The sequence below is a fragment of the Asparagus officinalis genome, chromosome 4, assembly GCF_001876935.1.
Source record: "Asparagus officinalis chromosome 4, Aspof.V1, whole genome shotgun sequence".
Classification (NCBI taxonomy): Eukaryota; Viridiplantae; Streptophyta; class Magnoliopsida; order Asparagales; family Asparagaceae; genus Asparagus; species Asparagus officinalis.
This window is the reverse complement of record NC_033797.1, coordinates 66,537,892-66,553,859: the sequence shown is the minus strand read 5'-3', so window position 1 is coordinate 66,553,859 and position 15,968 is coordinate 66,537,892. Positions and strand designations below refer to the sequence as shown.

General features: G+C 36.6%; 2 protein-coding genes and 1 long non-coding RNA gene across 7 annotated transcripts; 2 read left to right on the top strand and 1 right to left on the bottom strand.

Moving 5' to 3' along the window:
• LOC109837625 lies at positions 249-7,360 on the top strand. 5 transcript variants are annotated; one of them, XR_002246344.1, is made up of 6 exons: positions 249-588; positions 688-745; positions 3,675-6,343; positions 6,415-6,655; positions 6,768-6,966; positions 7,042-7,360. It is a non-coding gene; the product is annotated as an uncharacterized LOC109837625 (long non-coding RNA). The 5 variants fall into 5 exon arrangements; XR_002246343.1 differs by lacking the exon at positions 688-745; XR_002246347.1 differs by lacking the exon at positions 3,675-6,343 and having other exon boundaries at positions 723-745; positions 7,042-7,294.
• Positions 10,919-11,449, top strand: LOC109838841. The gene has a single exon (XM_020407268.1). The coding sequence runs from the start codon at positions 10,919-10,921 to the stop codon at positions 11,447-11,449; it is 531 nt and encodes a 176-aa protein (XP_020262857.1).
• LOC109838840 (glutathione S-transferase T3-like) lies at positions 12,844-14,010 on the bottom strand. Its single transcript, XM_020407267.1, has 2 exons — positions 13,568-14,010; positions 12,844-13,471 (listed from the first exon to the last, which is right to left on the bottom strand). The coding sequence occupies exons 1-2, from the start codon at positions 14,008-14,010 to the stop codon at positions 12,844-12,846; spliced, it is 1,071 nt and encodes a 356-aa protein (XP_020262856.1).

The window sequence follows — 15,968 nt, the reverse complement described above, 5'->3', positions numbered from 1 at the left end:
AATTTTCAGTGTTTGGCTTATAAATGAATAGAATTTAACCGAAGGTGTGTTCGATTTGGTAGTTCATTAACTATTCAATTCGATAACTTTTTAATAAAATTTAACCAAAGCTATGTTCGATAGTTCAGTAACTGTTCGATTCGATAGTCCTATTAATTGAACTTATTGCAAATATTACTTTTATAATTTTTTATTTGCAAATGCTACCCTTATAAATAGGTAAGAGCGGGTTTAGGGCTAGGGTTTTCAGTGTTCTCCTTCGCTTTCTATCAGCCTTTCTCCTTCTGACCTGACTCCCTAGTAGATCGGCTCCTCCTTCAGATCCGACTCCAAGTGAATTCTAGGGCTAGGGTTTTCACTGTTCTCCCTCGAATCTGTGGTTCACTCCTCCATCGAAGCTCGTCGTCCCTCGAATGTCGTCGACTTCTCCCTCGAAGCTCGTCGTCCCTCGAATGTCGTCGTCGACTCCTCCCTCGAAGCTCGTCGTCGACTCCTCCCTCGAAGCTCGTCATCCCTTGAAGCTCTTCGTCCCTCGAAAATCGTCGTTTACTCCTCCCTCGACTGTCTTCGCTCTCGAGTTATCACAATGTAAGTTGAAGCTTAAAGTTACCATTATTCTTGATTTTTAATTTATACTAATTGCTAAAGATTACTTCTTTATCCCTTTTTCGGATAATTTTGCACAAGATCTGATCTCATGCCTTGCGGATCTGTAATCTCAGTCAGCTTCATTTAATTATCAGAGGTGAACTCTCATATTCACTACCTAATCCGGCTCAATGTTTTTCTCTGTGGCAAGTGAAATATTGTTAATCGAATGTTCGCGTATAGTTACCGAACATGTACACAACTAAACGAAGCGAATTAGAATTCTGAATATTATTCGAGTCGAATTCGAACACGAATATGAATAGTGCTATTTGAGTCGAAGTCGAATTCGAATAAGGCACTATTTGGAGGATTGTATTGGATTTCATTAATTTAATAGGAACTTGTTGTTTGGTTCTTAGTGTCAGAACGTGTTGTTTGGTTCTTAGTGACAGAAATCTTGTGTTATGGTTACAATCACAGTGGGTATCATAATGTAAAAACTCTTATGTCAACATCATAACATCAAAAATATTGTCTTAGGCTATATATTTAGTTATTTTCACAACACAACACAACACAGTAATAAGGATACTATGATTAATGTGTATAAACTAAGAACAAATTTACATACAACCTAATTTGAGCATTTTACCATAATAAAGTAAGAAAATAACACCATACCGTGATCCTTTCCTTGCAAATGGTTGAATCTGTTGGTTTAATGAATAAATATTTTCTGTAAATATAACAAAGAATAATTACCTACATTAAAAGAGAATTAAAAGAAGTATTAAATGCATAGCAACACTAAGTATTTCATTTATGTAAAAGAAAATAAATTGGGAGAGGGAAGATTGAGGACAAAGATCCTTAAAATAAAATATGTTGAAAGTATAGTGGTGTTGCTCATCAAAATGCCGCCCCTTATGACTGCAATTTTTTCATAATAAGGTCTCTAGTCCCTAGTAACCACTCCACAAAAATTTTCCTCCGACATAAATATTTTCCCTGTAGTTTTGTCAAATTCCTGGACCATTGTTTGAAATATTCTTCATATTTGTCATATATTTTATTCTATGCTGAAATATTTTACGTCTGGATTGTTTGCTACACTTGTTATTCTTCATATGAGTCATAATTGTTTACTATACTATGTACCTCATGTAATTTTTCAGGGTTCAATTACTAACATTTTGGCATATTTATGGCAAACACTGATAATCCATATTCTCAAATTGTGCATCTGTTAAAATTGAAGCTGGAATGTATATATTTGACAGCTCGTCTCCTAGAGTGGGTGTTTCATCACCTTCTCATCCAAAAGTTTGTTTTTCTTTTCACCCCTTCAACATGGAATGGGTTTCCCTAAATGTAAAAATTTGATTTCCATCCATTTCCTCCAAAAAAAAAATCATGAAATGGGTTTCCCTAAATGTAAAAATTTGATTTCTGTCCATTTCCTCCAAAAAAAAAAAATCATGAAATGAGTTTCCGTAAATATGAGTCGCATTATCCAATAATATAATGACAACTCATCTCATCTCTTTTTAGTTTTAAGAATGAACCAAACATAAGAAAAGAACCTATTATAGAAAATAGATTTCTTATAATTGATTTTCTTGTTTTTTAGCCAACCGAACAACCTTAAAACAAGTCATGAAATTTATTTCCTAAAAAATCACCCACTAATATGGTGACAACTCATCTCATATTCTTTCTTACTTTTAAGATATGAACCAAACACAAGAAAAGAACCTATTATAGGAAATATGTTTCCTTTTCTTTGATTTCCTTGTTTTTTTAGCCAACCAAACAGCTTAGTTAAAAGAAGTAGTTGATAAGTGTACAAATAGCTTTGGAAATGAAGGACTAGGGCCCAAACTTGACAAACCAATTATTTTTCAAGTGCCATTGAAACGTAAAAGCCCAAAACCAACATGGCCCACTTCTTTACGAGATCCTAACCCTTTTCTTTGCGAATACTAAAAGGGATCAATTCGAATCCTATCGCTTTTCTGCTTTTCTCAGAGTTCTTCTCTGAAACCCTCTCTAAAATTCTTGAAGCGATTCTCCATTAAAATGGAACCTGATCCAATTTCTAATCTCCCTCCGGAGATCGCAAGTCAAGGTTCAATTCCTGTGGCCGATGCGTAAGTTTTCTCGTCCTTTTTCTAATTAAAGTCTTTGATGTTGTATAACTTTTTGATTTTAAGAATGATTTATTTCCCAATCTTGAGATTATTAACGAAATTTGTTGTATAATTCTTTGATGTTGTATAATTCTTTGATATTGTATAATGTTTGATGTCGTAAATTCTTTGATGTTGTAAATTCTTTGATGTTGTATAATTCTTTGATGTTGTAAATTCTTGATGTTGTAAATTCTTTGATGTTATAATTTTTTCTATTAACTAGATTTCTATTAACGAAATTTCTAACGTAAATTGTATTATTTTTTGATTTTAGGAATGATCTCATCTGAAATCTCGACAGAATTATAATTTTTGCCCATCAATTTTGATAAAACGATCTGGTTTAGGGTTAATTTTTATCAAATCTATGTACTAATCCTTTGGAGAGTAAGTTTCTTCTGAAGTTTTTGTTGATGTTGCGTGATTTTAGTAATGATCTGATTCCAAATCTGGAAATTACTATTGATCTTACACTTCTGATTTTGGTAAAACAATATTGGTTACTGTTAATTTTTATCAAATCTTTGTGAATTCTTGTAGAAAGGTGTATAATTTTATTAAATTTACTTATTCAGTCTGTGGTTGATTCAATTTGGTATAACATTTTAATTAAACCATGCTTGGGCTAGGCTAGACTAATTCCTAAAGGGGTTTTTGGATCAGTTTTGTGCTTAAGGGTTATTGTGTATATTTTGATTATTGTGTGTAAATTGTATATCAACTCATGATTAAAATTATCTGCTATGTATATACTCTGAATCCTATGGATTAATCTCTTAATAATCTTGCTAAATTTTCAAGATTCAATTTGTTCAGTAGAATTTGTTCATAGACTCCTTACTTGAACATATGTTTGTCTGAATTTATGTTGTTTTTCTTTTTAACTAACAGATATGAGGAACTTAACAATGATAATCGATCTGTACCTCGAGATACAAAAGATGATTCATATGTTCTCTGTAAATCTCGTGGCGTAAGATGCCATGACTGCCCATTTAAGCATGTATTCCCTCCCAATGAAGCGAAGTCTGAGTTTACGATGAAGATCATAAAAGCATATAAGAATGTCTATGGGTCTTTCGCTGCTGCGACAACTTATGGCAAAAAACTAGAGCCAAAGGACAAGGTGGATACTATGAAGTAAAAAAGGCTGACAAAGAGAACAAAAGGCTGCTATCAGAAGTTGATCTTCTGGTGATTAGGTACAAAGACCGGTAATCGTTTAATTTGATATTCTTTCCCACTCTGGTTGATGTATGTTCTAGTAATGTAGTTTCTTGAAAACTCTAGAGATCTGACTATTTTCATGCTCCTAAAATGTAGGTTGAGCTTTATACAAGACCGTAGTTTCAGCCATTGGGAGTTTGCACTAAAGTTGGTTAAAGTTTATATTAGTTTGAAAGAGGATCTAGTACTTTTATCTTTTATGTTCACTTTTTATCTCTTTAATTAATTGTATATTAGCGGTCACCTTTTTTTTCTTTATATAATCTTTTATTTGTCTTGATTACTTTGCAGAAATCTGTGGCTGAAAAGATTTCTGCATCTGATATAATCTCAGTGCACATGAAAATACTTTCATTGAGTTAATTCGTAGGCTTACTATTTTTTCTGTAGTATTCTTCTATTAAGTTAAATTGTACCTCCTTGTAAAATTCTTTGAGTGGTTGCCGTAGTAATTGTCTCATTTCAGGTAGTTTTTATGGGTTCAAACACCTCACCAGCTCCCATGGTCCCACCGTACTTTCTTTTTGATTGTGAACCTAACTCTGAGTAGATAAAGAAGCATGTGCAATTGATAGAAGAAGCACTGCTTGTGCATCCTTTGTTGATGGAGTATTTGAAGAGATTTGTTGTTAGTTTTCTATGCTCGCTTGGGATGTTTCAAGAATCGTATCGACAAGTTTTTGTTATTTTTTAGCTTAATCACTTTTGCAAGATATGACACTGCTTACCATTAAGGAGATCTTAAAGCCATTATCAGACGAGAATGATAATGTAGAGATCGGGGTTTCGTTTTAGTTTTTGACAGAGTTTTTTAAGCAGTGCATTCTTCATAAAAGTGTCAATTACCTTATTGACCTTATAATGTTGGATAATGTTGTAAGTAAAAACTGAAGGAGATCGCCCTCCACATTATCCAACAATATAAGGTTAATGAGGTAATTGACACTTTTATGAAGAATGCACTGCTTAAAAAACTATGTCAAAAACTGAAACGAAACCCTGGTCTCCACATTACCCTTCTCGTCTGATAATGGCTTTAAGATCTCCTTAATGGTAAGCAACGCTGTATCTTACGAAAGTGATTAAGCTAAAAAAATAGTAAAAACTTGTCGATACGATTCTTGAAACATCCCAAGGGAGCATAGAAAACTAATAGCAAATCTCTTCAAATACTCCATCAACAAAGGATGCACAAGCAGCTCTTTTTCTATCAATTGCACATGCTTCTTTATCTGCTCAGAGTTAGGTTCACAATAAAAAAGGAAGTACGGTGGGACCATGAGAGTCAGTGAGGTGTTTGAACCTATAAAAACTACCTCAAATGAGACAATTACTACGGCAACGACTCAGAGAATTTTTCAAGGAGGTGCAATTTAACTTAATAGAAGAATATTACAGAAAAAAGAGTAAGACCCTACGAATTACCTCAATGAAAGTGTTTTGTGTGCTTCTTTATCTGCTCAGAGTTAGGTTCACAATAAAAAAGGAAGTACGGTGGGACCATGAGAGTCAGTGAGGTGTTTGAACCTATAAAAACTACCTCAAATGAGACAATTACTACGGCAACGACTCAGAGAATTTTTCAAGGAGGTGCAATTTAACTTAATAGAAGAATATTACAGAAAAAAGAGTAAGACCCTACGAATTACCTCAATGAAAGTGTTTTCATGTGCACTGAGATTAACATCAGATGCAGAATTTTTTTCAGCCACAGATTTCTACAAAGTAATCAAGACAAATAAAAGATTATATAAAGAAAAAAGTGACCGCTAATATACAATTAATTAAAGAGATAAAAAGTGAACATAAAAGATAAAAGTACTAGATCCTCTTTCAAACTAATATAAAGTTTAACCAACTTTAGTGCAAACTTCCATTGGTTGAAACTGCGGTCTTGTATAAAGCCGAACCTACATTTTAGGAGCATGAAAATAATCTGATCTCTGGAGTTTTCAAGAAACTACATTACTAGAACATACATAGACCAGAGTGGGAAAGAATATCAAATTAAACGATTATCTGTCCTTGTACCTAATCTCCAGACGATCAACTTTTGATAGCAGCCTTTTGTTCTCTTCGTCAGCCTTTTTTACTTCATAGTATCCACCTTGTCCTTTGGCTCTAGTTTTTTGCCATAAGTTGTCGCAGCAGCGAAAGACCTATATACATTTTTATATGCTTTTATGATCTTCATCGTAAACTCAGACTTCGCTTCATTGGGAGGGAATACATGTTTAAATGGACAGTCATGGCACCTTACGCCATGAGATTTACAGAGAACACATGAAACATCTTTTGTACCTCGACGTACAGATTGATTTCCTTATAATGTTGTAAGTATCATCCGTTTCATTTTACTTGGGTTTTTCCAAATATTTATGTTGATCATTTGTTGGTTTTTCAGCAAGGAGGGGTTAGGTGAAATTGTGGAGCACATTCGGCTTCATGAAGTAGAATGCAAATTGGTGAAGCTTAAGCCTGGTGAAATAACTTCTGTGATAGATGAAGTACAAGGTATCATTAGTCAGTTTCCTGCTGTCAAGGTATTCCCACTATTGCTTAGGGTGAGTTTCAGTCCAGTGAAGCGTTCTGAGAAAAATATAAAATCAACAGATGACCAGGTTATTGGATCAGTAGACGCTCAGGTTTTAGTTTTGACTTCGTACTATTTGAACATTATGGATTCAAAATTGTTACCTCAATTGTACGATTGAGTTTCTGAATGTCTCTTTTAAATGTTGCCCTGATTTGTAACAGGTTTTAGCCTGGAAAGACCTGTTGGAGGACATTTGCGATGAGGACTGTTGAGCTTTTAGTTGCTGTTCAAAAGTTTTGCTTTCTGAGAGGAACTCCTGCACTGTCCATTCCTATTTTCCAAGCATTATTAAATAGTAAAGTTGTCTTGAGTAAAACTGTTCGTGAATGGTCAAATTTTGATAAAGAAATTCGAGGGAAGGTATTCATATTTTTAATTTTTTTTCAAAAGAATATGTCAAAAAACGGTTCTCATTGTTACATTTTGTTTTGGCAGGAATGAAACAATGCTAGTTATGGCACCATATTTTGCATGTCTTAGGCAAGTGGAGAAGATTGTGGCTTCGTCTATGGCTTTGTCCTCGAGTGCTGAGTAGTGTAGATAGATATTTTGTTACATATGTACATTGGTCTATCTTGGATCATGATGAAAATATTAGCTTGGGTAAAGTTGGATCCTTCAGTCTTGGAACTGTTAGCAGATAAGATCAGATCAATATGAAAGTATTAGCTTCGGTCGAGTTGATTTCTTTCTTGTTCTCTGTTGAACTTGAAAACTTTTTACAGGTCTTAATCATAGCTTCTCAAATTCATTACATGATCTCAAAGTTTCTCATGCCTCTAGGTCTATGCACGTGGGAAAATCATATTGATATTGCATTATTTCTTTTCTTTTTATGATCCGCTTTATAGACATATATATGCAGTACTCTGGGCTTCAGTTATAGCAGCTCTCAAGTCATCGAATGATCTTTCTAGTTCTCATGTTTAAAGGCCTGTGTATTGTAAAGTTTGCATTGTCTTTTGTTAGGCATTGCTTAGGGATGTCAAATGGGTGGTTTTGATTGGGTCTTGATTGGGTCATAAATTAGTGGGCACATTTATGACCACATGACTATTTATGACTCATTTAGCATTTGCTAAATGGGTCACTTCTTAACCACTCATTTACTAAATGGGTGGTTCATGGGTGACTTAATAACCCATTTAGTTTTGATTATGATACTTCTATATATATGTAAGTTTTAGGGATCTACTTGCAAACTTTCAGGGGTTTTTTATAAATTTTTAGGGGGGTTTCTGTAAACTTTTAAGGGGGTTTTCTGCAAATTTTTAGGGGTTTTCTGCAAACTTTTAAGGTTTTTTTACAAACTTTCAGGGGTTTTTTGTAAACTTTCAATGGGTTTTCTGTAAACTTTCAGGAGGTTTTTTGTAAAATTTTAAGGGGTTTTTTACAAACTTTCAGGGGTTTTCTCTAAACTTTCAGGGGGGGTTTTACAAACTTTCAGGGGGGTTTCTGCAAATATTTCTTTCTCAGTTAAATCGACTACTTGGGAAAATCTCTTTTGAGGGGCTTTGCTAACTGCAGATAAACATTATTAAGTTATCACATATGATTAACTCTTCAGCTTTTAGCCTGTGGGTACAGATTGGACTATGATTTCATAATGTCATATACTATAAGATTATGCATGCAAGTTCTCAAATTACTACATCAATCCCGTATGTTCGCATATCGACAGCATATGGACAATAACTACCAAAAGGAATTCCTGGGATCACCTTTTGTATAATTTTATTACACGCAGCAGTTGCTTATCATTAATAGAATTAGTGGAAGTAAAGCAGAATACACGAAATGTAATTTTAGTGAACCTGTGAAGGTGAATAAACATATAGTACAAATGGACGATCAAGAAATAACTGAGTAATCATTTTCGTTATCTAGGTTCAATCATTCGTCGTCATGATGGTGACATTAAGGATAACGCCACTCATTGAATTAAATCAGGATGGATTAATTAGTGAAAGACTATAATGTCTAAATACCTCTAAATACCTCTAAAAAAATTAATAAATTGATTACTTCTTTTATTCACTATTGGGAGTTGAAAGACAAGGATATAATATTTTACTAAAACATTATATCATATAGTGATTAACCAAAACCTTAACCAAATTCTCGTGCATTCTCCAATATCCACACGTAGCAAAAGTACCTAACCTTAACATTGTGAGCGCCTACTTTTTATATTTATATATCCTTGAGGGTGTTTTTTGTAATTTTTAAAAGTTTGAGGGTGTTATTTGCAAATTCGCAGAAAGTCTGTCGGTTCCCACTGTGATCGTCAGCTTGTTTGGGTAGAAAATTATTTTCATTGCTGAATTCATTACAACTTCGGGCGTTACAATAAATTCAAAACAAATATAGCATTTTTATAAGACTTTTAATGCAATGAAAATAGATTACAAGTCTCTTTCAAATAACACGCAACGGGTGTTTATCGCCTATTGCTTTCGTGGGATCTTTGCCTGTGCCGGGGTTTATCCGTGGACCGCCTACGGATCGGATCCGGTTGACAGAAAATTGATAGAGCTCCTACTTCACCAAGGAAGTATTCGCTTGAAGCTCTGAAATCGACCAAGCGAAATCAGTAGCTCTTCTTGAGATTAAGACCAAACCTAATCTCAAGGAACAGACGGACAGGGCATCAGATCTCTCGAACTCTCCCTCTTTATGCTAAAAAACTTCGTCGAGATCAGTTAGCCTCCTCTGAAATTCGTGCTTCCTTGCTCTCCAACTCGGCAGCACCTCCTCGTCTTGATAAAATTTCGTCCTTGTGAAATGAGCCACTAGGCATGTATTTATAGGCTTCGGATACGGGTCTTCGGATAAGAATGAACGATTTGGCCTTATCTTCAGTTAATAACTGTTTAACCATGTTTGTGGATGATATCAAGTCAGTTGGGAACCCCTGGAACAGATAAATCCCAAGAAAACAGCACAAAACCATCAAAAACGTGTTTTCGGGTCAGAACTGCGCGAAACGGCTCGTGCTGAACCACGGGGGCGCGGGTCAACCGAGTTTGACTCGCGTTGGCGCGGGTCGGATGGATCCGTCTCGCAGGCCGGATCCGTCCCGTGCCGGCGCGGGTCGGACGGATCCGTCCCGTGCTGGCGCGGGTCCGCCAGCGCTGTCTCGCATGGTTGTGGGTTAACCGCCTTAGCCGAACTTCTTCTTTTTGGCACTTTACGACTTTCCGGGACTTGTACTTTCTGTCACTTCGTTTACTTGTCCGTCGTGTTGACTTGTACACTCCGCGCGCGTTGACTGAAGTGCACGCGTTGACTGAAGCGCGCGCGTTGACTGACGTGCTCGTGTTGATCGACGCGCGCGAGCTGATTGACGCGCACGTGTTGACCGACCTGTGCGAGCTGATTAACAAGTGCATTCGGTCACTTTGAATCTGCCTGACAGGCATGTCGGGTACTTTGGATCCGCCTGACAGGCGCGTCGGGCACTTTGGATCCGCCTGACAGGCGCGTCGGGTACTTTGGATCCGCCTGATAGGCACGTCGGGCACTCTGATGAGTGCGTCTGGTCACTTGTGGCTGACTGACGCGCGCGGGTTGACCGACAGGTACGTGTTGACTGACGTACGTGTGTTGACTGAGGTGCGCGAGCTTACTGACGTGCGCAACAGCCAATTGGATAATTCTTCTTGAATTGTTCACTCTTTGTTTCGGGCTGTGTGCGGACAACTATAAGCATTTAGACGCCTACACAACAGAAGTTGTCGTAATGAAAAAAATAAATATCCTAGGGACTTGTTTGGTACATAGGTAAAGAGGGACAATGGTAAATTTTAACATATTATACATTGCCTTATCTTTACCATATTTATTATCATATTTATTATCGTTCTAAAACTTCACCACAAATAAACTTTAACCCCTTTTAGAGCATCACCAATAACTTCCCCAAAATTTTCTCCAAAATAGGGAAGCAAAAGTCATATTCTCCAAATTATTTTTGCTCCAACTCCGACAGCTTCCCCATTTTATAGAATCCTGTATTTATTATAATAATAAAAATATTCTACATCTTTGACTGATAAAAAATAAATTATTTTTTATTTGAAACTTTGAAATAACGGCTAGTTTCCAACAGCTAGTTTCCAACGACTATTTTCTAACGACTAATTTACAACGGCTAGTTGACTTTTATCTTTTATCTATATATATAAGAACAAATCTCATCACTTTTGTTATCTCATTCTCACATTCTTTGCTTCCTCATCTTTTTCTCACTTTGAAAATATATTTTATGGCTCGTCGTTCGTTGGCTAGTCGTTTTCTGGTTGATACGTTCATGGGTGACGACGACAATATTGACAACAAATATGAAGAATTGTTACTTGCTCAGATAGAAGAAAAAGGTCGTGCTAACCAGAGTTCAAGAGGAGGTCATTGTGGTTCTATTATGGGTCACCGTATTGTTAATCATGATCTAATTGAGGGTCATGAAAGACTTTATCGTGACTACTTTGCCAATCCTCCAAAATATGAGGATCGTCTCTTTCGAAGGAGATTCAGAATGAATCAAGCTCTTTTCATGCGCATTCATGATGTCGTCGTCGCGCACGATACTTCTTTTGTTCAAAAGAGGAATGTTGCTGGGCGTCTTGGTTTGTCATCACTTCAAAACATAACAGATGCTTTTCGACAACTTGCATATGGTGTTCCAGCCGATTATGTTGATGAGTATGTGCAGATTGGGGAAAGTACCGCTATTGAAAGTCTCAAAAAGTTCATCACAGCAGTCGTTGAAGTGTTTGGTGATGAGTACTTAAGGGCGCCAAATAGTGATGACCTTAAGAGATTACTTGCAATAGGTGAATGACTCGGCTTTCCTGGGATGCTTGGAAGCATTGATTATATGCATTGGACATGGAAGAATTACCCTACTGTTTAGCATGGTATGTTTACTGGCCACATTCATGAACCCACTATTATTTTAGAAGCTGTAGCTTCATATGATTTGTGGATATGACATGCTTTCTTTGGATTACCTGGGTCTCTTAATGACATCAATGTGTTAGAGCGGTCTTATGTATTTAGTGGATTGGATGAAGGTAGTGCTCCTCATATTAGCTATAAAGTCAATGGGAGGCCATATGACATGGGATATTATCTTGCCGATGGTATATATCCATCATGGGCAACATTAGTGAAGACTATTCCAGCTCCACAAGGAAATAAGCATTGACATTTTGCTAAAGAGCAAGAAGGGGCAAGGAAAGATGTTGAGCGCGCATTCGGAGTGCTTCAAGCATGTTTTACGATTGTGCGAAACCCGGCAAGACTCTGGGATAAGGATAACCTAAAACATATTATGATAGCATGCATAATTATGCATAATATGATTGTCGAAGACGAGCGTGATGAACATGAGCGTATTAGTAGACTAAGGAAAATACATGGTATCGAAAAAGAATATGATCATGTTGATGAAATTCCACGCATATCACTTTCGCTCGAGCGTACACCAACAATAATGGAGTTCATCGCAAATCGTCATCGAGTTAGAGATAAACAAATGCATACTCAACTTCAAGAAGATCTTGTCGAGCACTTATGGGAAAAACATGGAGCCAATTAGTGATTTGCTTTCTTATATAAATCAATATTATGTTGTTTCAACTTCATTGTAATGTCGTTAAATTTATGAAGAATAAAATTTATATATCATAAGGCTTATCATACCAATTTCATTGAGTAGTAGTATACTTGGTCAAGATGAAGTTACTAACTCTACTGTCATTGTTCAATTTCAAGATAAAGTTATTAAGATATGTGAATATGGCCATGAACTTTGCTACTGGGAGCAATTGCAGAAAAAAATAAAAAAAAAGAGTAACAATGGTCAGCAAGCATAAAGATTTAGACATGGACTTTAACAATAACATTGTTCAAGGTCCAAACTTGAGAAACAAGATACATTTTTCCAGCTGAACTAATCTCACACAAAAATTATACCATCTAAATATTCAGCAGCTGAAAAGCTAGAAAGAAGAATCCAAAACACATGACACAAGTCTCTGCTCAAAACGAGTCAATATGTATCATTATAGAGAAATAGCATAAATATCCAGGAGTAATGACACAAGAGACTACTCATTTCCATTCTTACCAGCTCTTTTTGCAGCATAAATATCCAGGAGTAATGACACAAGAGACTACTCATTTCCATTCTTACCAGCTCTTTTTGCCAAAATTTCTCTCTGACACAAGAGACTACTCATTTCCATTCTTACCAGCTCTTTTTGCCAAAATTTCTCTCTGAAGGCTGATGATATATTCTGCTTGAAGAGGATTCGTGGAACTAGTATCCATAGATATTATTTTAATTTCCTCACTTCGAGCTTGAAGTTCAATTTCCTTTTCTCTAAGAGCAACCTGCTTTTGCTTAATATCAATTAACAACTTAAGTTGTTCTGCCTTTACGCGGTCACTTTCTAGTCTCCTTGCCCTAAATTCTTCCAACTCAGAACGGACTTTTGAAGATTCCTTCTCATCATCATCACCTTGCTCGTTGGATTTTGCTTTTTTGTTTGCTTCTTTTGCAGCCTTTCTTCCAATAGGCCTCTTCAAGGGTGCAGGTTCAGAAGCATATCCATTATCATCTTCCAAGTCAATTGTAATTTGATTTTTAGCAGGAGGAGCCTTGAAGATTCTAGTTACTTCAATTTTTTTATGTTCAACCATCCATTTTTGCTGAAACCTTAGAAGAGTCCAACAATGGTCAAATCCAAACTGATGACCTTCCTTATCTTTGTAGACCGTTTTTGCCTCTTGTATCTGCAAAGAATAGCTCATGTAAATATCTAACAGAAAAATAACATTTGAGAATGCAACATCAGTACTAACATTTGAAAATATAAATAAGCAATATGATGCTTTGACGATAAGGAAGATAATAATAGTGTGCACCTTATCTCCTTCTGTGTATCCACTTTACCGCAAGTGTTCAACTGCAACATAATGTCCACAAAACCTACTCACACTGAAGCTTATTTTTGACCAACGGTTCGTCGGTGATTTTTCAGTTCGTTCATCCGGCCAACTCTTATGATCTTCAAAGTACTGAGTAATTCTTTTCCAGAATTGGTTCTTCTTTTGATCAGATCCTTTGATTGGATCTAAGCTTGTATTCAGCCATGTAGCTATAAGAAGTTTGTCTTCCTCAGGAGAAAAGTTGATAGTTCCTTGAGATTGTTTTTGTGATTTCTTGCTGCTAGGTGCACATGGTTTCTCTTGACCAATGTGAGCTTCAGTAGTATATGTCTCTTCAAAAGTAGAACCACTGGAATGGTACTGACTCAATGGAAAATCATATGTCAGATGTGGTTCATTGAGATCATCATGGGACGATCCATTGTTGAGGAGCTCGGTGAAATTCATCTGCTGAATCTCAGAATTGCTAAACCACCAGATATAGAACTAGTAAATTGCACGTACATAGAACTATTTTGATCTTGTGTGGTATATATCATACTCAATAACAACATATTATTACAAATCACGAAACTTACACAAATCAAATTATTCAGTAGCAAAATAAGTCAATTGAAACCTACTTGTACTGCTATATCTCTTCTTGTACTGCTATAACTCTTTAAATATTATCTGAACAGTAGTAAGCAAGACTGTAGCTGAAATAAAAACTACTCAACATTGCTAACTATGAGTCAGTAGCTATATGTGTGGTCATTTAAACAAAAGTGAGGCCTCAAGTGTGAGCAAACAGTTATTCATTAGACCCTCCCTTTTTTCTGAGCCTTCGACTAAATAAGTTGTTTATTTTTAATAACCATGAATTCAATAAAACCCAGCAAATTGCAGGAAAAAAAGTAAACGGATGAAACAAAATCTACTTAGAACAGAACAGAAAAATTAAGACTAATACCAGGCTTTAGAGACCTTTTGTTAAATCGAGTCTTCTACTAAGACCCGGATTTACATGACTTCTATCAGCAAATGTTTTAAATGACATAAACATATGAAGGCATACTTCTAGTAATCAATACATGTCTACTGACATAAGGATCAAGTGGAATAGCTTTCTGCAGCAAGTGAACAATCAGCATGGTAATCAAGTCATGAATATGAACTGAATGCAATCCGCGGGGCGGACTCGTGGTTAGCAGCTCCCCATGGGGGAGGTGACTTCCCAAACAAGGATAAAAGTTACCCTCCCTTCCCCTCACCCCCATTACCCTCAATCCAAACAAGCCCTTAGAGAAAGAGCATGTTTTCTTGGGTTTTGAGGGCTGGGAGCATTTTTCCCTAGATTTTAACTTGTACAATATGTTGCGCGCAGCGGAAATTTCGGCAGCACTTCGGCAGCACAACAAGAGTTAGGTCGCAATAAGAATTCTTGTTTCTCAAAGGGAACAAGAATCTGAAGCCTAATATCTCATCAAAGTGAGATATTAGCTTTCTCTCTCGTCAGCTCTAGGACTGCGCGTCGAGGGAACCTAAAAGCTACTACAAATCACACAAATAGCAGTACAACCACGTGGTTCGGCAAATTGCCTACGTCCACGGGGCAAGGAGAGGGAGAGATCCACTAATAGAGTGAGAGAATACAACTAGGGTTTACAATCACTCACAATCTAAACCCTCAAACAAACTCTCTCAAATCTCTCACAAACTCTCTCTACAAAAGGATGCACAAAAAAAAAAACAAAGAAGAGACTGCACAAATTTTTCTCCCGCAGTCAGCCGACAAAACAAATTCCGTGCTCTCTTTGCTGCAGCCGCCTAACACCCAAAAAACTCCTTAGCTAACCAAACCTAGGTTACGAAGCCAATGTTTATATAGCTGCAAATTTGGGCCGCACGTGGGCCACTTATTCACGCGGAAACGAAACCGCAGGCTCACGCGATTTTCCCAACTTTTCCCAACCGTGGTCCCCACTTCACGTTCACACAATCTATTCCTTTATACAAATAGGGGGATCAGAGATTCACTGTTCATGCTGCAGTAAATGCTACAGCAGCATTCACTGTAGCATTATTACTGTAGCCAATAAGCAATTAAAATATTACTGTAGCACACGGGTGTACTGCAGCATTTAAAAGGTACTGTAGCAGAGCGGGGTACTGTAGCACTTTCAAAAATTCAAATCATACCATATTAAAAAGCGGGATTACTGTAACAAAAAAAATACCGTGCTTTGCACGGACCGCAAACTAGTATGTTATACCAAAACCAACTATTCTAGAGTGAAAATTTCATGTTAAGGGATGAGCCCTACTATTTGAGGTGACTAGGCAATTGGGTGATGTCGCGATTCTGTGCAGCACACGGACCACAGGATCAAGGACCCACGTCAAAGCATTTTACTGGGCCAATA

Coding starts and splice junctions, on each gene's coding strand:
- LOC109838841 (XM_020407268.1), top strand. CDS start 10,919: ATGGGTGACGACGACAATATTGACAACAAATATGAAGAATTGTTACTT.
- LOC109838840 (XM_020407267.1), bottom strand. CDS start 14,010: ATGAATTTCACCGAGCTCCTCAACAATGGATCGTCCCATGATGATCTC. Junction 13,472..13,567: donor GTTGCAGTTGAACACTTGCG/GTAAAGTGGATA, acceptor TTCAAATGTTAG/TACTGATGTTGCATTCTCAA.